Raw genomic sequence first — 20763 nt, 5'->3', positions numbered from 1 at the left:
AGCCTCATTGTTAGTTTTCTGTGTTTCCTCATGATGGTGTGTGTTGTGTTGTGTTGTCTACCCTGTCCTGTGCTGTTTCGCAGGCTGCGCGCTGTGATCCGGGTCACCTGGGGGTTTTAGTGCACTCCGCCCTGCGTGTCGAACCCTGCAGAAATCTGGCACGCGCTCCCATCAGCGAGCAATTCAGAAAGGTCAATCAGCAGGCCTTAATAATGTCATATTGGAATATCCATTGCATTATTTTGCGTTATTTGACACTTTTCTACTGTAAAGTGCTGTGGCCATGTGCCCAACTTAATTACCTTTCTTCTGCTTGCTTCTGAGGTGTTATTTGTGACTTTTAACATTTGTGTAAGAGGATATGGGATTATACTTTAATTAGTGCTGGGCAACGATTAATCTATATATTTAAGATTTATTTATGTATGTAAAAATATTTAAACATAATATAAATTAGTATAAATGTATATACAGTATATACCTGCAAATATTTCTTAAATATATACATGCATTTGTGTGTGTGTGTATATATTTTTACATAAATAAAAAAATCTTAAATATATAGATTAATTGTTGCCCAGCACTAATTTTAATGATGTTTTACCTGTTATTTCTGTTCATGTTTTGATGTTTCAGTTCCTGCTGTGGAGGAAGTATAGTGGGCCGAGTGTAGCGGAGAGCTACTGTTGGCCCGCAGTGGCTCGGGGTTTCGACACAGTGCTGGTGTCGCCCAACGGGGACAATCCTCTGTCCTACATTCCTCCTCTGCTGATGCTGTTACAGACGGTCTCTGTCGTCTCCAGTCTCGCTGCTCGCACTGGGGTGAGATTCACTGCTCTCTTACTGCTCAGAGAAGAAGAGCATTTACTTACGGGCAATGTTCCCTCTCATTCTCTTTCTTGCTGAGCAAAACTGTTCTCTATTGGCTGGACATTTATCGCCACCTCTTCTTTACACCTGACCTGTACATCATGCGTAGAAACACAGTGGTTTCAACATGTAGTTGTAACTTTGAACTTGAATGTGCCATTTCTATTTTATTTGACCCTTAATGTATCTTATTGGTACTAAATCATATTTTTGAAAACAAGCAGTTAATTAAGAAGTCACTAAATGAAGCACATTTTAGGTTACCTGAGATTTGTTTGACAGTGCTGTTAACTGTACCAGTCTTTACCAAGAAATTCTATAAAAAATAATTTACTAAATCTTCTGCAGGACAGTTCAATTCTTTACAATATAATATAGTATGAAAAAATTAAGCTGTTACACTGAGATGGTTTGGGAAAACCATAAAGTGTTTTTGTACAGTCAATTAATTTTGTACAGGCACCATTAAAGGTACAATATGTAAGAATTTTGTATCAAAATATCCAAAAACCACTTGCACAGTGTTATATATTTCTTTCAATTGTGTACTTAAATTATCCTAAATGTTTCCAAGAATTTGTAAATTCAGAGAAATTTAAAATTTTATATGGTGCCTTTCCCTGTTCACTGGTCGCCTGTCAATGACGTAATATCCGCGTTATCCCTGGTTTCCGCTTGTTCTGCCATAGTAACCATGGCGACGGATGTGGACAACTGCGTTACGTCTAGTGGCACGCTCACGCAGTTGTTTCGTTCAAACATGATGGACCATGGCAAGCAGACTTTGGGACAAAAGGAGAACTAAAACGAGGATCAATATCAGCGTGGCGTTTTCGAGATGCCAAGAGCTAGCGTGCGCGACTAACTTCGTCTTGATAGAGACGTGCAAATGTACATAAAAACTAATCAATGTTATACAGCTCAACATGATGAAATGTTAGAATATGATCAGTATGTTATTCTAATGTTGATCTAGCTCACTGCTAGTCTCATACAGTCAAACTAACACATAGAATAACTTTCAACACTCTCAAATGCTGTTTAGTGTGATAGTGTAGAGCAAGTGAAACAGCGCTGCGTTACCTCACAAGTTTCATTCGTCAAATAAACTGCCCTGTGTGAGTGTTATTCAGCACTTGCGGGTAAGTTAGCTCGGTAGAATGAAATGTCCTCATTCCTTTATATCCGCGGGACTCGCGTGTGGTGCTGATATCTGTCTCTCATTAGCACTCTGCTTCACACTAGGGCTGCACGATTTGGGGAAAATGTCATATTGCGATAATTGAGGTCAATATTGCGATTACTATTGCGATATGCGATATAATAAACACATGGTTTCATGAGTCAACTTGCTTGGTTCTCAAGGAAAATAAATGCACACACAGATTAGTGATAATCAGCCTAAAGAAAAAAGTTCTTTAGTCAAGAGCAGTGAGTGTTTTTCTCTGTTCCCTTTGTTCTTTGATTAACTTTAGCGACAGATTATTTTTTTTATTGCATTTTAACAAGAACAAAACATAATTTACATACAATAGTACATAAAACCATACATGTCAGGGGTAAAAAAATAAAAATAAAAATAAAAAAATTAGAATAATTTTAGCGACAGATGTAATTAGTGGCTACTGTACTGTCCCTTTAAGACCAGCCGCTGTCAGAGACGCGGATCTCACACGCGCCTCATTCTTTCACGAGTCATCACAACTCTTCATGTTCATCATAAGACTACTCTTATGTTATGAAGACACTCGACAAAAAGACATTTTTGCATAATTGTGTGTGTTATTGTTCGTTCAAGCTCGAAAGAGAACTGTATTCTGTCATGCTCTTTTGTGCGCACGCACGATATTAGCGCGAGCCTTTCTGTGTGTCACAGTCAGACATTCACAGGCAGCGCGTTCATTTTGGCGTACATGTGTGTTGTTCGTTCTACCGCGAAAGAGAACTTGATACTGGCACGTCTATCTGTGTGTGTGTGTGTGTGTGTGGAGGACATTCACAGGCAGCTCGTTCTTTTATGTCTTATCGCGCATGAATGGTTTAAAAGCATTTGCATTAATAAGTGCGTTAACAGCGCTAATTTGTTTATTTAATATAAAATCGCAACATTTTGCGTCATATAATCGCGTAGGCTTGACATCGCGATTGCGATTGCGATACGATTAATCGTGCAGCACTACTTCACACCACAGTCATGTTAAACACATCAATGTATTCACTCATCCATAAACATTATTAGATCCATCAGCATGACGACAAGTTCCATGATTCCGCTTATCACTGCGTCATTAATCTCTGCATTTGTTTTTGTAAGAGGTTAGCGACCCCTAGCGGCGAAAAAATTACATATTGTAGCTTTAAACCATCAAAGTTAAATTATTGTTTATTGCTTATGATTTTCCAATATATTCTTTACAAACCGAAGCATTTAAATAGATCTATTTGCTAAATATAAAAAAAAAGAGAATATGTGAACTTTTTTTGTAGTAAACATCCCCGAAACCCACACACACACACACACACACACACACAGAAAATCTATTTAAACTAATGTCGCCTATGTAATGATGTATTTTGAGTTTGCACTGCACGCGGGTGGGTGTGTAATTGTTACCGTTCTGTGCCCATCATCCGTTATCTCCACCACTTAAAGGGATAGTATTTTTTTTCCTACTATGGAAGTCAATGGGGTCCATCAACTGTTTGGTTACAGACATTTTTCAAAATATCTTCTTTTGTGATCAGCAGAAAAAAGAAATTCTTACAGGTTTGAAACAACTTGAGGGTGAGTAAATGATGACAGAATTTTCATTTTTGGGTGATCTATCCCTTTAATCAAACCACTCTTCTTTAAAACATGATGATGTGATTTTATTTCACGTCTTTGCGTTCCTCGTTGCCTCCTCTCGTATTGAGCAATTGTGGTCCGCAAACATGACCGTATTCTTACCGCGACTGATTTAGCTCACACGCGCTCACATCATTCTCTTTCTATGAAACCTGTAAACTGCATTCACCAGTTTTCAGTCTATAGTGATACCAACTCTATAGATGTTGACCAGAGCACTGCAGTTATTTCTCACTTAAACTACAATCAAATGGATTTCCCCATGCGTTTCGCGTCTGTCCTCTGCGCGGCTTTTTCATTCTTTCTGCGCTGCCGCGGCATCAGAAGTGCACGGCTTAGCGGGAACATTGCTTACGGATTGACTGGTTCCTGTGGTGCAGCTTCATCTCTGGGCTCAGTGATCACCAGACAGTTTTTTCAAATATGTCCTAGCAGTGTGTTTATGGTATTATCCAAAACCAAATGGCCGAGAACAGAAATGTGATTTTCATCTCAGTTCTCAGTTCTAAACTCTCTTTTCCTCTAATCCTCTTGTCATGATCTGATCCCAGTTGTGCCGCTACACCTTGAGTGTCTGTGTTTGTCTGCAGCCTGTGGCGGTGATTCTTTGTCCGGGCTGGGAGAAAGTTCAGACGGTGCTGGAGCTCCTGGAGGACAGCAGAGCCACTCACAGTCTCCATCCCACCAGTGTTCTGCTGGGCCTGGACCAGGACGAGCCCAAGAAGTTCAAGATCCAGAGGAACTGTGAGCGTCCGTCCGTAGCACACGAGATGTTGAGTGTGGGGAGTCTGGATCAAAACCCAAAGCTGAGATGTTGTTGCGATGCCGTTACAGGTCAGCTGCTGGTGACGACCCCATTCTCCATGATGAGACTTCTGGAAGCTCAGTGCTTTCTATTCCTGAGGCTGTGTCACCTGGTGCTGGACGAGGCCGATGTCCTTTACTCACAAGCTCCTGAGCAGGTGACGCCATAGAGGAGGAGTGCACAGTTTGTGCCCTTTCAGACCAAATTTATCCCACTTTAAATTAGGGATGAGTCACGATTTTCGAATATTCGATTAGTTGATTTTTTTTAATAGAATATTGAATAGGTTGTGCGATTATTCTCTTTAAAAAAAATCCCCATGTTTTTGGTTCTGATGCGGTGGTGACACGTTCATGTAACTAGAGGGTGGCGGTGCCAATAACGCATGTAAAAGCTGTCAATCAGCTCTCAAACAACAGAAGAACACCACATCGTCTCACACCAGAGCACGTGAGTGACGTGAGTGGAGAGCGTATTTCTGAAGATTACGCTCCGCTCCGCTCAGTCCACTCAGCGCCCTTTGTGACGTGCTGGTTCGAAAATGTGTGAAATAAGTAGGGCTGCCTGTGCACGACTTAAGTTTTTTTTCTAGTCGACTAGTAGTTGAGCCATTAATCTAATATTTATGGGAGAGAATACTAAACCATAATGAGTGTCAAGTGTCTCGTCTAACTGTGTGCTTTCCCACACTTGAAGAAGACAGGCTCTCACTATTTGAAGATGTAAACTGGATTCCACTCAATGATTAGGCCTTATTATTTCCATCCATTTATTTATTATAGCATTAAGCTATGTAGGTGAAAAACCTTTAAAGAAATAAACATACATACCATGTAAATCACCAACAAACCCAATGAAATGCATAAATTGGCAGGTTTAACATGACTTAAGTTTAACTTTGGCACAGAACTACATCAAATACATCAGTACCTTAAGTTAATGAACCATTTAAAACATGAATATTTCACCAAGCCTAAAATATATTGCACATAGGTCTGAGTTGGTAAATATTACACAGGCATTTAAAGCTGGTTGGTATTACACAGCCCAATAACAAATAGCAACAAAATAGACATATTCTAACACACTACACAAATAAACACCTTGTGAATTGAAGATACGCTACTCAAACCAATGGCGCGATTTACAGAGTGTCATTAATGCTACATTCACACTCTGGTAGCAGTAACTAGCAAGCATGACAAAGTACAGCGTTTCTTAACCCACAGAGCTTCAGAGCTTACCGGTTGTCACTTCAGAGTTCTTTGGTGATTACCCGATCATGCACAGTGATTAAAACAGACATCAAGCTCTAATACTCGAATCTCGTAATATTTCTTTGAGCCAGTGCTGCTGTCTGCCGTAGTGTCAGTTCCCAGTGCACACAAACAATAGCAACGGTGCGTTGCCTTATCCGACCTTAACAATGAGCGTTTTCGTAATATATTGCCTATTCCGCATCTCATGATTATCTCATGATTATGCAGGAGACATTTGAATTGTTTATTAATAAACTAGTGTTTTCTGTGTCAGTGTCGGCTGCAAAGATAAAGTTGACGATGCTGACAAGCCAGTGAACGTGAGAGAAATGCACACTTCATACGAATTACCCTAATAAGCAGAGAGTAGCCCATTTCTTTTAGTTTGGAATTGTTTTGTTTTAAGATTAGACATTTCAAGCTTTCTATAGATATATTTCTCAGGTCTGTGAGGCGAGTAGCTTATATTCATTTATGAGACGAGCTCCGGTTCACGCGCCAGCGCCTTCATGTCCTCATTATATTGTCTGCTATATTTGCTAAATCCAGGCAATTGGTTGATGAAACATTAATTAAAAGTAAGATACAATTTATACAAAACGAAATTCACTTTAAAGAAAGGCTTTCTACAAAACAAAACTTAATGAAGTGGTCAAAATCATGTCTGACCCACTCCATATGTTTCCCGATTTATTGGGCATCTTATGATCCTATCTTGCTCATCTCATGCGGTTCCCTTTTCATATAATCAACAGATTAAATAACAAAATAACATTATAAATATGAAACATATATATTTAAGTTCAAGTTATATTTAAGCGTCACACTGCTTCGCTCACATGCACTGGTGTGTAGCCTATACATGCATGTGTCCGCGCATGTGGGGGAGGAGTGCGACTTTTGAATAATAATCGAATAAAACCCAGCGATCTTCGAATATTATTTTTGCTTGAAATGGCCATCCCTACTTTAAATTGGGCATCTTGAACAACTATGTATATGTGACTATGTATGCGTGTTGAAACTGGCGGTTATGTTAAGGGGCGGTACATTTCCCAAACACACTCGAAGCGCTCGACTAATCACAACACACTGCTCCAGCCGACCAATCAGAGCACAGTGTGCTTTACAGAAGGAGGGGATTCAGAGAGACAGCAACTAAACAGAGCGTTACTGACAGACTGGGAAGAGAGGAGCTGCAATAATTGCCAATTTCCGCTGTTGGGCCAAAAGCGGGTGCGCTAGTGCGTGCCAGGGCCAGTCGCGTTTCCACTGTCACCTCAGGGGCTTGATCGGCCTCTTCTGTTTTTTTTTTTTTTTTGCCCGCCGAATACCTTGGTCTAAGGCGAGCCAGCTCGTGCTTGAGGAGTGGTTACGAACAGAGGAGGAGTTTACGTTCGCACGGCTTTTGTTCGCACAGCGAGCATTCTGGGACTGAACACGGCAATGTTACTAGGTCCCCAACCCGGCATCGATGCCGGCATCAATCCCAGGTCGTGTTTGCGTTCACACAGAAGGCATTCTGGCAATTTCCCAGGATCATCGCGCTGTGTGAAAGGGGCTAAAAAGATTTTATCATTTTTGTTTAGTGATCTCGCTAGTTTCCATTGATTTCTTGGCGTTACACTACCAGTGATTTCATTTGTTGGTGAAATGATGTGACGTTGTTCCAGAGAGGCGTGTTACGGGTGTGTTTTAGTGAAGTGCTGTAGAGCTTCTGGCCTGACGGTGGAAACACAGCAAGTTTTGGGCTCGGTGCTCCAGGTCCGAGGCTATTAGCCCCACCTGCCCATTTAAAGCCCAGCTCACACTGGCCCGGCAGTGGAAACAAGGCTAATGGAGAATATGGGAAAAATAATCAACTTTCAAGCAGGAAAAAGTCTTCTAGTAGAGCCCGAAAACAACATCAAGACTTTGTGAAAGGGTCCTGTCTAATATAAAGAGGGACCCTCAGATTTGTTTTGAACGTGTCTCTGTGTAGATGTCGGTGATCCTGAAGCACTTCCAGAAGGTGGTGTCCGGAGAGGAGCGGTCCTCGTGTCCCAGGCAGATCATCGCGGTGGGCGGCCGCTGGAGCGACGGGATCCAGGCTCTGGTGCGAGAACACATGATCTACCCCTCCGTCATCATCACAGTGATGGAGGAGGCCGCGCTGTACGGCAGGGTTCATCAGGTCAGTCTCGAGCGCTGGTGTTTCTGTCCTGTCCTCTCGAGAGCTGGTGTTTCTGTCCTGTCCTCTGAGCTCTGACTTGTGTGTCTGTGTCTCAGAGGGTTCAGCTGTGTCTGGACTGCGACAAGATCTCCGTTCTGCTTGGATCTCTGGACTTCCACCCGCCTAAACCCCAGAAAACTCTCATCATTACCAACTCAGCCGAGGAAACAGAGCATGTGTATAAGGTAGAGGATTACACCAATCACAGTGAAGGATGAGTAACAATCCACCAATCAGATTTCTGATATCACAAACATTTTGCTTTCATCCTCAACATTGCAGAAGGATTTCATGAGCGTATGTCCATGTTTCAGGGTTCGTACAAGGTGCTTGAAGTACTTGAATTCGACTTTTTTAAATTTAACTCCTGGAAAACCCTTGAAAACAGCCATATTTAAGAATAGGTACTTGAAAAGTGCTTGACTTTTTTAAATACAATATGAAATAAATTTTTTTGGGTAAAACACAAATACAATCTTTTCACATAAAAATTAACACTGCAGCCCGTCTGATAACCCCCCATTAGACCTTTTCTCGATAAGTACGCCAACATTATAATATAACATATTATTTATCGAACAATAATAGCCATTATAAACTTTTGTATTTAATATATATATATTCTATCAATACTTCTATCTGTAATTTGAGTTTAAAAAAAAAATCATTAAATACTAAAGATATTATTTGATACTTGCAATCTCTGATAGTAGTCCTTGAAAACCAAACAAAGTAGTGCTTGAAGTCCTTAAGTCCTGGAATTTGTTTTTACAGTATCTGTACGAACCCTGTTTGTGTGTTGTCATTATGGCCATGTATTGAACCACTAATGTAATGCTGATTGGCTCCTGCATCTGATGGGTTTTACCATCTGTCGTTCAGGCTGTGGTCAACACTGCCGTATTCACACTGAAAGCTCATGAACATGTGACGGACCAGTTTGACTTCGTCATTGATCAGTGGAGGAAAGACATCGGCCATGGAACGCAGGTCATTCTGGGTAAGTGCTTGCTATTTGACATTTCAGCTTTTAAACTAAATGCCTCAAGATGTTTTTCCTTCAGATGCAGGACTTTTCTCAGTGTGTTTTTCCAGCTACAGACTACAGAGCAGACATTCCCTGTTATTTTTAAGCTATTTCTGCTGTTTGATGCTGCCTATTGTTGTTTGTTTTAAGTGTTTTTTGTTTAGTTCTTTAACTGAGATTAATTCACTAGACAGAATTTCGTTGTACTATATGTATAATGACAAAGTTCAAGTTAAGTTCTTACATTCTGTTGGATAGCCAAGAAGGTTTTCTTTATGTAAATGAAACGTTCCTTTTAGGTTTGGAGAAAGTTCCTCCTAACCTCTGACATCCTTTACCTGCTATTAGTCAATAATTAGTCTTACCATAAATTGTTTGGTAAACGTAAGCCATGAATCTCATAGAAAAAAAGACTAAAATAATTAAATTATTTAATAAAAAAAAGCAAGTATCATTTAAACTATGATTATAAACATTTATCATAACTCAGGTTATAATGTACGTACTTCAGCACTGGACATTATGTGTGGAGATATTGAAGTTAATTATTACAGTTAATTAGTTAATTGCACAAAAACCTCCATGCAGCATTCTGGATGGGTTAATTCAACTTTAGTTAACTTTATTTTTCATTGACTGCATTATTGTTATGAGGAGGAGGCTGTGATGTCAGATTAGCAATGCAAGAACTGATTTGTTTTTCGTGTGAATTTGTGTGTGTTAAAGGCACAATGTGTAATTTTTCGCCACTAGAGGTCGCATTTTCAAAACAAAGATGAATTTGGCTATCATATTTATTTGGCGGAATCATAGGAGTTGATGTCTTCACCTCTACAGCCAGTTGAGAATACGAAAGGACTAGGGCAGAAATCATATTCATGGATGACCGGTAATGTATTAGAGATTAATTAACGTTACGAAAGCCGTTGGAGTGGAACGAGGCCGCTGGAGCGATTGCTAATGAAATTTTATTATGTCTAATAAAACATATAGCACAAAAACACGGAAATCGAGGGTAACGCGGGTATGATGTAATTGATAGGTGGCGCTCGGACACAGTCTGTGTTCTGGTTAAAACTGCTTATTTCTCTGGATTTAAACATCCTTAGAAACATCTGGGATAATGTAAGTATACAAATCAACCGAATATATAACCTTGTTCTAGTGGTTTTTGAATATTTGAATCCAAAAAATCTTAAATATTGTGCCTTTTTAATAGCATTATATAAGTCGCTTCAGTTTCAGATGATAAAAAAAAAAAACAGTAGGTTGTTACCAAAACCTGCCTGCAATGTTCTGGGAAGGTTAGTGGACATATATATTAGGGAACATTCAGTGTTTTACTTCTTGTCTGACTCTCATTGCTCCTCCAGTGACCACCAACGACTGCCTCAAGGCTCTTGGTATCCGGGACGCCACATGCGTGGTCCATTACGGGTTCCCCAGCTCCCCCAAGCTGTTCGGCCGACGCCTCTTCTGCATGTCGGAGAACTTCAGAAGCCTTCCAGACACGGTGATTTGCTTTATGCTCATCCCTGTAGTTGAGTGTGATGGGGATGTAGTGCTGGGCGGTATGACCTAAAATTTATACCACAGTATTTTTCAAAAATATTACTGTCGTAACCCCTGTTCTCTGAAACATCGAGTGGAGAGATCCACCTATGGGAAGGGCATCCACCTGCACCAAGTATACACATACATACCCAGGCAGGAATATAAATGTATGCTTGGTGACAGGAATGCCCCCTGTTCTTTAACTCCAATATGAACTGGAAAGAAAAAGGAGGGTAACAGGGAAGGGCTAAGAAGACCCCACCCCCAAAACAGAATATGTTACCGAAGTTCTGGTGACGTCCAGCTGGTAGTAACGCACAAACGTATGGGGAGAAGCCCAACTGGCAGCGGAGCAGATGTCCTGCAGTGACACCCCCTAAACAAAGCCCAAGAAGCCGCTAAGCCTCGCGTTGGAATGAGCTCTGATGTCCCCTGGGGGATGCACTCCCTTTGATTCACATGCCAAAGCAATAGCATCCACAAGCCAATATGAGAGGCGTTGCTTAGATATGGGACTCCCTCTGTGGGGGAGTCTATGAAATAAACAGGCATGAAAACTCCTCACCTTTCGGCGAAATTCGCCGTTTTAAAACCTAAAAGGGTCACCTACGTGATTTGTGCAGATCCGATGAGAAAATATTTTAGAGGGAGGGGGGTGGGGGGGGGTGTTCGAGGTCGAGGCCAGCATTTATCCCCTATAAAGTTACCATAACCTGGGCTAGCCCAATCACATCTTTAATGTGAAGTATAGACTCTTTCAAGTATAGAAATTAGTACAAACTAATTATGAAAGTTTTCCTTTATTTTTCAGTGCATTTGTTTTACAATAGGCTATATGGCTATTACTATCATGGGATTAATATTATAACTATTATTGTAGTAGTAATGTAGACAGAGAAATTTTCTTTGTTTAATTTGCACCAGATTGATGAATTTCACATTAAAAAAGCACAACATTTTCTTACGGGGGAGCATGCCCCCAAACCCCCCTAGAGTGCCAGAGGTCCACTCATCACAGTGATCCAAAAATCCTGTGAGAAACACTGGTAACCTACTACAATGCCAATGCAGCTTACATGTTGTTTTTTTGTTGTTGGTTTTTTTTTGGGGGGGGGGGGGGGGGGGGGGGGGGGGGGGGGGGGGGGGGGGGGGGGGGGTATATATGCCGCATCCTTCTCACCTTTTTTACCCCTGACCTGTTTTCATGCCTGAATAAAGAGCTAGTCGCTCTTCCGGAAAGCACTAGTCCTGGCCATATATGTCTATAAGGCAACGGACAGGACACAGAGCATTCAGCCTCTGATGTGAGACAGCGCCCATCACACCACCCTTCAAACACATGCCACTTACAGCCATATAAGGACTGTGTAGAAACGGCCCTGGCATTCTTTATAGAAGCAACCACACATGGGGAAAGCCCTAGTGAGCTTAGGTTTGTCCTCTCACGGGGGCGCACGACAGGAAAACCCGTCTGTTCCACACCAAAGCTTGTGAGCTAGAGCATGAAGAGCGACGGGCGCACGCCGCCCTGTATTGTCGCAGCGCACGAGCACATGATTGTCCCTGGCTGGCGAGGCAGAAAATAATTCAGAGCTTTCCATATGGTCAAAAGCTAATTTTCAACAACAACGTAGTTTCTGCTACAGACCAATTATGCTTTACCGCACGCCATCTTTCCTTCAACAGCAACTGCGCGTCATACTTCATTACGCCATTTCTCATCACTGCACATGTGGAGTCCGAAATCTCGAAACAGAAATGTCATCAGATCGATTTAAGGTGTTTACATGAAGGGTTTTCAGTCCGATTGAGCCGTCAATCTGATAACTAACGGATTATTTGGTTGCATATAAACATAGCCAGTGAAAAGGGACCCTGTTAAACAGTGTCGCGCCGCGTTCATATCATAACAAAAATGAACACCGGTATTTGGTATGAACCGGTATACCGCCCAGCACTACTGTGCTGTAACTGGCGTGTGTGCAAGATCACGGCGAGAGCTTTGGTTTATGCTCGTTCCTGTAGTTTGAGTGTGATGGTGCTGTAACTGGCGTGTGTGCAGGATCACGGCGAGAGCTGGTGTCCGGCGGCTCAGTCTGTGCTGCTGCTGTCGGAGCTGAACGCCCGGCACGTGTGTGGTGTCCTACGGTACCTGAGGAGAGCCGGCGCTCGCCTGCCCCCCGAGCTGCTGCAGTTCGCCCTTGGTGTCCAGCAGGCCAAGGAGGAGCAGAAGACCCAGCGCCCGCTCTGCTGCACGCTCAAGAGCTTCGGCTTCTGCAGGTCTGCCTCACACACCTGCACTGCACAGTCACAGAACTCACATAACTCAACACACATCACAGAACTGCCTGTCTGACTGGCTAATGTGTTCCTCCTATTTGCAGAGACAGCACGGTTTGTCCAGATAGACACATGATCAACAAATCCCTGGATCATCCAAAACACATGGACTCTGGCACTGTAATGGTCAGTTCAAAGCAGAGCATCATAAGAAATATCTGGTTTCTGATGGAATAGTGGAATTCAGTCATTGAAATGAATTTATTGTAGAATGTGGAATGTCACGTAATTTGTCAAATCAGAAGTAGGGCTGCAGAACTCATCACATCCAAACTGCGACATGCGTTTAGTGTCTGATTTATTAAACCACAAAAAAAGCATCCAATGCAGTCTGAAACTCAAAGCACTTCATTTCAAACCAGCAAAACAAAAGTTCAGCTTAACTTGAAGAAATTGACAATTATATTACTGTTGTAGAGTAAAGACATAAGTCATAATAATAAATACAATTTATTAAAGCATTCTTTTTAAGGAATATCACACAATCAAGAGATTTTCTTTTTTAATTTATTCAGTAAGCTTCTCTTGTACAGCACTAAATGACACAAATACAGGTAAAGGAAATCAAAAGTAAAAGAATAGAGGTAACACTTTCATTTGTTAGCATTATTTAATGTATTAATTAACATGAACTAACACAACAAAGATGAATAAATACTGTATTGCTCATTTTTAGTTAATAAAAATCCAGTTGTTCATTAATTTTCACAGCGCATAACTAATGTTAATTAATAATGTTTAACTTTTTTGTTGAAATTAACATTTACAGCATAATGGCAGTAGAAGTGCAGTTCATTATTAGTTCATGTTTGATAACCAATGAAACCTTATTGTAAAATGACACCAGAATTGCTATATTTTCACTTAATTACATTAAATTGTTTTATTAGGTTTTAAGAATTCATTTGATTACCTCAGGTTTTAAAACATTTTAAATTAAATCGTAAAAAACACATTGAATAGACACACGAAAAGATTGAATTGAATTAAAACCAAATTCAAAACTTTTGAAATAAAGTTTTAGGCATTTAGACTTGATTGTTTAATTTTGATAATCAAAATTTAAAAAAGAATTTGGGAAAAATAAAACATTTCTCAAAAAAGCTTCTGCTGTTTTTTTAATAGAACTAGAAGTGATGCTGCGACAGAAATGTATTAATTTATGAGTGTGGGTTTCACCCAGAGGCTATTTTGAGTACAGCGGCTAAACAAAATCTTGCAGGAAACCCAATGTTTGTGATATCAGCTTAAAATCTGGAACACAACTTGGTTAGACATGTGGCTTTGATTTTATGCCAATTTTAGAGTCCAAATAGTCAAAATTATCACTGGAATGTTTCACGATCTAAATCTGTGCTTGTCCATGTTTCAGATGGACTGTTATCCTGCTTTGGCTTTGTTTGGAAATATTTCTGTTGGCAAAGCAAAAATAGAGCAGACAAATGGTCTAAAATTTTAATATTTTAATTTATTATTTCCCTCAAAGTCTGTTACTCTGAGGATCCGTGTGTTTGCATTGAAGTGATGCGGTTCCTGATGCATCTTGGGTGTGTTCAAACGTGCCCAATGCCTCAGATCACTGAAAACACATGCTAACATCAGACAGAAGGGCGCTTGCATTACAACTTGTGCGTTTCCTCAGTCGCTGTTCTTCTGACTTTGTCACATTGCATATTTTGAGCTCATGTCATATATTTTTTAGTAGGAGTAATTACTAATTCTAGACTTTTCTGATCGATTTGAATGTTACACTTTAATTTCTGACAGCAAGCTGTTTCTTCCGAATCTCGAAAGGTTTTGCCGCTGCTGATAAAGACGGCGAGCGTGTACTCGGGGCGTATCGTGAGCCAGAGGGAGGACCGCTACGAGGCTCTGGCGGCGGCCATGAGCGCGCACTACGCCGGGGAGAGACGCTGCGCTGTGGAGGTGCTGGAGGGAGAACTGTACGCCGTCCAGGAGGAGAACGCCTACAGCCGGTGAACACACACACCTCACTCTATCATTTACTACATACTTCATCACACACTGACACTAATACTGCAGTTAAACTGAACAAAACATACAAAAGATTCTGTTTCGAATAAATGCTGCTCTTTTGAACTTTCTAAGAATCCTGAAAAATAAAATGCATCAAGGTTTCCTCAAAAATCCACAACTGTTTTCAACATTGATAATAATAACAGAAATGTTTCATTATTGATAATAAAAAGAAATGCTGCTGAAACTTCAGATTTGATCACAGGAATAAATCAAAGTTTACAATATATTCACACAGAAAACAGCCATTTTAAATTAATACTTTTTCACAATATTACTGTTTTTGCTGTATTTTTGATCAGATAAATGCAGCTTTGGTGAGCAGAAGAGACTTTCAAAAACATTAAGTCTGACCGACCCTCTTAAAATCCCCCTGTAGTTAATAATTACATCCCTTAAAACTCATCTTTTATCATCAAATTGACAAATTTAAATGTTTTTTTCTTGAAAGAAAATTCTTCATGTCTTAAAATATCTTGAATGTAACTCGACACCCTTGCCTCATTTAGTATGCGCGGTTCTATGAATATGCAAATGAGCCCGCCTCCACTCACTCACTCAGCTCAGAGATCCACTGGTTGACGATCACACGTTGATCTGATTGGTTACAAGGTAGTTTGTGACGTCAGAAACACCAGCGATTTCAAAGCGTGTGTTTGAGACTGTCTTTGGTTCACTGCAGTTTTAAGCAGAAAATACTCAGCAATGCTGTCGACTTATGAACTTACACATGGTTTGTCTTAAAGCATATTAAAAACACCACATAGACACATAAACAACATTAAAAGCTGGATTTTCACCACAGGGGGACTTTAACTTTAACTTTTCAGTGTATGTAAATTATTAAGTGACGGATGTTTATGTGAACTGTTTGACTGTACACCGGTCTCAGTGTGCGTGTGATGGAGGTGCCGGATAAAGGAGAGCAGTTGTTCAGCAGCGTCACGGCCTGCTTCATCGACGAGGGCCGCACACAGGAAGTGAAGTCACACCAGCTGCTCCAGCTTCCTGCTCAGTTCCAGGAGCTGCCGGGCCAGGCTGTGGAGATCGTCCTGTGCCGAGCGCAGCCCGTCGACGGCGAGGTGGACTGGAACCCCAAGGTCTCAACAGCACAAACGCTCAATCTCTTCACAGTAGTGCTGGGCGGTTTATCGGTTCCGAATACCAGTGTTTATTTTTGTGATATGATCTTTTTATATACCGCAATATAATTTATAAATAGCCTTGCAAACCTGTATTAATACTAGTGTGGATTTTTTCTACAATATTCCCTCATGACAGTAAAATAGGGCATTCTAGCTCAATCTACTGCAGTATTTCCTCTCTCAATCAGTAGAAAAGGTGGTTAACACCCAGTCATGCTTGAAAACAAAAATACCGTCATGTACCGTTAAACTGGTATAATTTTGAAAAATACCGTGATATAAATAGGTCATACCGCCCAGCTCTACTTCAGCACATGCACATGTTCAGTGTGAACAGATCGGTGTGTGTGTGTGTGTGTGTGTGTTCAGGTGACCAGAGCCGTGAGCCTGAAGATCAGAGGGAAGCTTCATCAGGCCAGGGTCGTGATGAGCGTGGGGAACACCGTCTGGGTCGATCCGATGGTAGGTGTTCGTCATGTTTGCTGGTCCGGTCTGAAGTGTGTTCTAGCCAAAATAATATGGACGTAGTGTGCGTGACGTCACCCCTAGTGTTTCTGAAGAGCGTTTTGAAGTCCAAAGTGGTCGTCGCCATCATTAGCTGAAGGCAGGGCTCTCAAGTTTTGAAGACAGGCAAGAGTGACATCCCCCAACAACAACAACCCCCCCCCCCCCCCCCCCCCCCCCCCCAAAAAAGGGTCAAAGGGACTATTAATAATATATTTAATATGCCGCAGCGCCCAAAATTAAATATATTATTAATAGTTTTTCTGCGTGAGAAATACAATGTGTGGTGGGGGGCATGACAAAAGTGACTGTCACACTCAATGCGTGACACTTGAGAGCCCTGAGCTGAGGTGACGTGACGCTAGCAGACAAACGGCTAGTAGTGACATCAGCGGCAATCCACCTGTCACTCAAGTGGCCACGCCCTTAATTATGCAGAACTGTAAGGCTTAATATAATTTAAACGGATGAGTTGTAAAAAAATTCACCCCCTCACAGTCGTCATGAAGGGCAAAATTAGCTATATAGACCAAAACCACTTTTTGCACCAAACATATTTTTTTTCTGCTGTAAAGTTGGGCATTTTAACATGGGGGTTTATGGGATTGGCTGTCTTTTGCAGCCGGTCTCTAGTGGCCAGTCAATGAACTGCAGTTAAGGTCACTTGCGTGTTGGATTGAAGAGAGAGGGGGGAAGGTTTCCGCTTGGTTCTAGCACTGGTTCTCTTCACACAGGTGCGCATGACGCGAGTGCCGGGTCTGAAGACCTACATCAACGAGTATAACGTCCACGCTGAGATCCTGGCCTCTGGGTTCGGCGTCAATAACCCTCAGCACCTGGACCTGCTGAAGAGGGTTTTCCAGGGAGAGCAGAACCTCATCACGCTGGATCAGCACCTGACAGACGACAGGTATGTGCAGTCTTTCCCTACAGGAAACCCACGTATATACTAAACACACATTCAATCCAAGAGAACGGTATTTAAATCCTTTCAGCAGGCTCCTCCCCCTAGTGGCCATCTCATGCTTCACATGTGACAATTTACTGCTGTTTTATAATCAAATCTTTTTCTAATCTTGACGAAACACATCATTGGAAAGTTTTGCGATAGAAGTGATATTACAACAGAAATATGACAGAAGAACGTGTCAAATGGGGTGTGAGTGTCACATGGTGGCTATTTTGAGTACAGCGTCTAAACAAAATCTATTTTTGTGATATTACCTTCAAATCTGGAACACAACTTGATTAGACACGTGGCTTTGATTTTTAATGGCAATTTTAGAGTACAAATTATTTTATAAAATATATTGTATGAAATTAGTTCAGAACATTTCTTTACAGTAAACAAACTGTTTTACAGTTACATTTTTTCAGCAATAATCTGCAGTGTTTTCTTTGAACAGAACTGTAGGTCTGTATCCCAAAGCATTCATGAACAACAACTAATAAAGTTCAATCTTGGCTTGAAAAGGGGGGTGGCAGTTAACAGGTTAATTAGTTTTATAGTAAAATTTCAATATGTGTGCTTTAATTTATTCACTTGCAAGAGTTCTTGCTGCTTTATTTTAACGGAAAACTGTTGTTTCTGTAAAAACAGGTTAACAAACATCTCATTACAAATCTAGTGAAACACTGTGATCATCATGGGTCCAACAAATGATGCGTCTGTGAAAGTGAAGCGTTCTGAAATGTGTGTTAAACTGACGGCATGTGCAGAGACGACCGATCTGATAATGAGCTGCTCGTGTGAACCATTACATCACAAGCCTTGCAGCGGTTTCATCAGATGCGTGCCGAAACTCACAATGTTAGAGACCCTTTATGTTATCATGAGAAGTGTAAAAATAGTTCCGGTTCATTATGAAACTGCCGGGCCTCCAGAGTCGAGGAAAAACATTGGGTTTATCACTGATGTCAAGATATTCAGTCTATAAAAAGGAATAAAAATATATATTTTAAGCGTAGAAAATCATATTTTTAGGACCATTAAGGCTGCTCTACGTTGTGATTGACAGATGAAATAAAGTGCATTAGATCAATTACTACCATTATGTATATTTACTATGCTCCAAAAATGTGGAATTGTCACCAGATGAAGTAAAAGAGGCTACTAGCATTCATATTCTTAAAAAGCGGGTTAAGACATAAGTTATAATACTTAAGACATAATAAGACATAATACTTTTGTTTTCTTATAAACACACACACTCCTATTGTTGTTATCTGTAATGTGTGTTGTGTTGTCAGGAGTGAGAGCCCTGCGCTGAGCATCTCAGAGGAGCTGATGACCAGCCGGATGAAGGATGTGGTCAGTGCCCATAATGCCCTGCGCTTCATCCACAGCAGCAGCGCAGATCAGGAGCCGGCAGAGGAGACCAGGCTAGTCTCTACATGCACTTCTTTTCAGAGCCTCTTTACTTTATAGAAAACAATTAAAGTCCCCCTGTAGTCAATCATTTTATCCTTTAAAACTATTTTATCCATGCGGTTTGTGCTGTTCACTCTGTCTGAGTCACACATGAGCAAAAAAGTCTGATTTTAGGCCACTTTTGTCTTGGTTTTAGGGTTTTCACTACATATACCAAAATATAATATCTTCTAATCTGTCCATTTGTGCTGTTTTTTGCACTTGGTTCATCATTATTGAAGTGAACTTTTGCTCTGCTGTGCGACACCTGTGCACCGGCTTAAAGGGGTCATGACATGAGAAATAAAATTTGCCTTGATCTTTTGACATATAATAGATCTTTGTACCATTAAAACATCCTGCAAGTTTTAGATCTTAAAACGTTCCTCTTCATTATAAACAAAGCATTTATTTTATCAAGCTCGTTTGGATGTTGTAGGATTTGTGACACGGGTAAATACATCTGCATAAGCCCGCCTCCAGAGCAAGACATCGACCAATAGTTTTCCATCATCACACCATATAAACTGATCATTCCAGACCAGCAAAAAACTTGATTAATGTTGTAAGTGAAACGCAAGCAACATATTAATATTTAAAAAATCCACGTCATGTTCTTATTTAAGTCTCAAGACTTAGACATGGAGAAACGCCATTTTAGCTAATACCGTGAGTTCAAGACTGATTCACAAGTCTTTTAGATACTGATTCATTAAAAAAAAAAAAAAGTTGTTTGTTTGTATATCAGACTGTACTGGTCTCAATTTTGTTATTGTTCCAGTATTTTTTTTATTTAACCGGTTATGAATAAGAACTGACTCCCAGTTTTTGTTTGGTAATGACTCACGTTCTCATTATTATTTTGTTGTTTTTCTGTTGTAGCCCCGATGTGAACGGATTCTCATCTCCAGACCAGACCAGTTGTGAAACAGGCATGTTCATGTTCAATTGGATATGAGCACTAGTCTTTTCACTAGCACTTGTAGTGACACTTGGTTTTGATTATGCAGACAAAGATGTCGACAGATTACAGGCTGCTAATAAACCCCAGATTCTCCATAATCCAGCACTTTTATCATTCCAGCCTCCCAGGTGAGTGTGTGTGTGTGTGTGTACTTGTACAACTATCTTTGTGAGGACCAGTTTGAGTTTTAGACCATTGGAGTGAGGACAAAGAGAGTAAAGTCAGGACATGTTGGCCGGTCTTCAGTTTCTGAGAGCCTTTAAAGGCCTGTTTGAGGGTCAAGACTTGGTTTTAGGGATAAGGTTATAATGAGGTTTAGGGTCAGGGGTCGGGTTAGGCACTTAGTTGTGATGGGTAAGGTTAGGGTAAGCGGCTAGAGATTGCATTGAGTCAATGAATGTCCTCATGAAGATAGATGTACAAGAATGTGTGTGTGAGTTTGTGTGTCTGTGTGAGTGCTAGTGAGTGTGCGAGAGTGTGAGTGTGTGAGTGATCGATCAGCCATAGCATCTGATGATTTCTCATTAACGGCCAACGTTTCCTGCAGTTTCCACCCGCAGATCAAGTGGTTTCAGAGGGGCGAGTTTGTGACCATCTGCGTGAAGCTCATCAATCCAGTGATGCAGAAGTGTGAATTCAGCTCTGACACCGTCATCTACAGGTCACATGATCATACTGTCACCTTATGCGTATGGATGCTTGACATGATGTCACTTTACTGTCCGTAATGAAGCAGCAGAAGCAGAGAACCTGTGCATTGTATGGTGTTTAATGGGGATCTTTTGATG

The 20763-nt window shown here is 40.9% G+C and overlaps 1 protein-coding gene across 1 annotated transcript in view; it reads left to right on the top strand.

The window, feature by feature from the left end:
• The window catches only part of tdrd12 (tudor domain containing 12), a 36841-nt gene that overhangs the window by 12139 nt on the left and 3939 nt on the right, over positions 1-20763 (top strand). Inside the window, exons 13-30 of the mRNA XM_084397681.1 lie at positions 84-191; positions 637-822; positions 4309-4462; positions 4553-4680; positions 7764-7955; positions 8051-8179; positions 8877-8994; positions 10395-10534; positions 12638-12855; positions 12960-13041; positions 14710-14891; positions 15845-16052; positions 16467-16559; positions 17336-17511; positions 18852-18983; positions 19894-19943; positions 20022-20103; positions 20523-20636. Coding sequence (XP_084253807.1) covers positions 84-191; positions 637-822; positions 4309-4462; positions 4553-4680; positions 7764-7955; positions 8051-8179; positions 8877-8994; positions 10395-10534; positions 12638-12855; positions 12960-13041; positions 14710-14891; positions 15845-16052; positions 16467-16559; positions 17336-17511; positions 18852-18983; positions 19894-19943; positions 20022-20103; positions 20523-20636 — 2492 coding nt within the window. The remainder of the gene's footprint in view (positions 1-83; positions 192-636; positions 823-4308; positions 4463-4552; positions 4681-7763; positions 7956-8050; positions 8180-8876; positions 8995-10394; positions 10535-12637; positions 12856-12959; positions 13042-14709; positions 14892-15844; positions 16053-16466; positions 16560-17335; positions 17512-18851; positions 18984-19893; positions 19944-20021; positions 20104-20522; positions 20637-20763) is intronic.

The sequence above is a fragment of the Rutilus rutilus genome (genome assembly GCF_951802725.1).
Source record: "Rutilus rutilus genome assembly, chromosome: 23".
Lineage (NCBI taxonomy): Eukaryota > Metazoa > Chordata > Actinopteri > Cypriniformes > Leuciscidae > Rutilus > Rutilus rutilus.
Note: the sequence above shows the minus strand (reverse complement) of the source record. Positions and strands in the feature narration are given on the sequence as shown.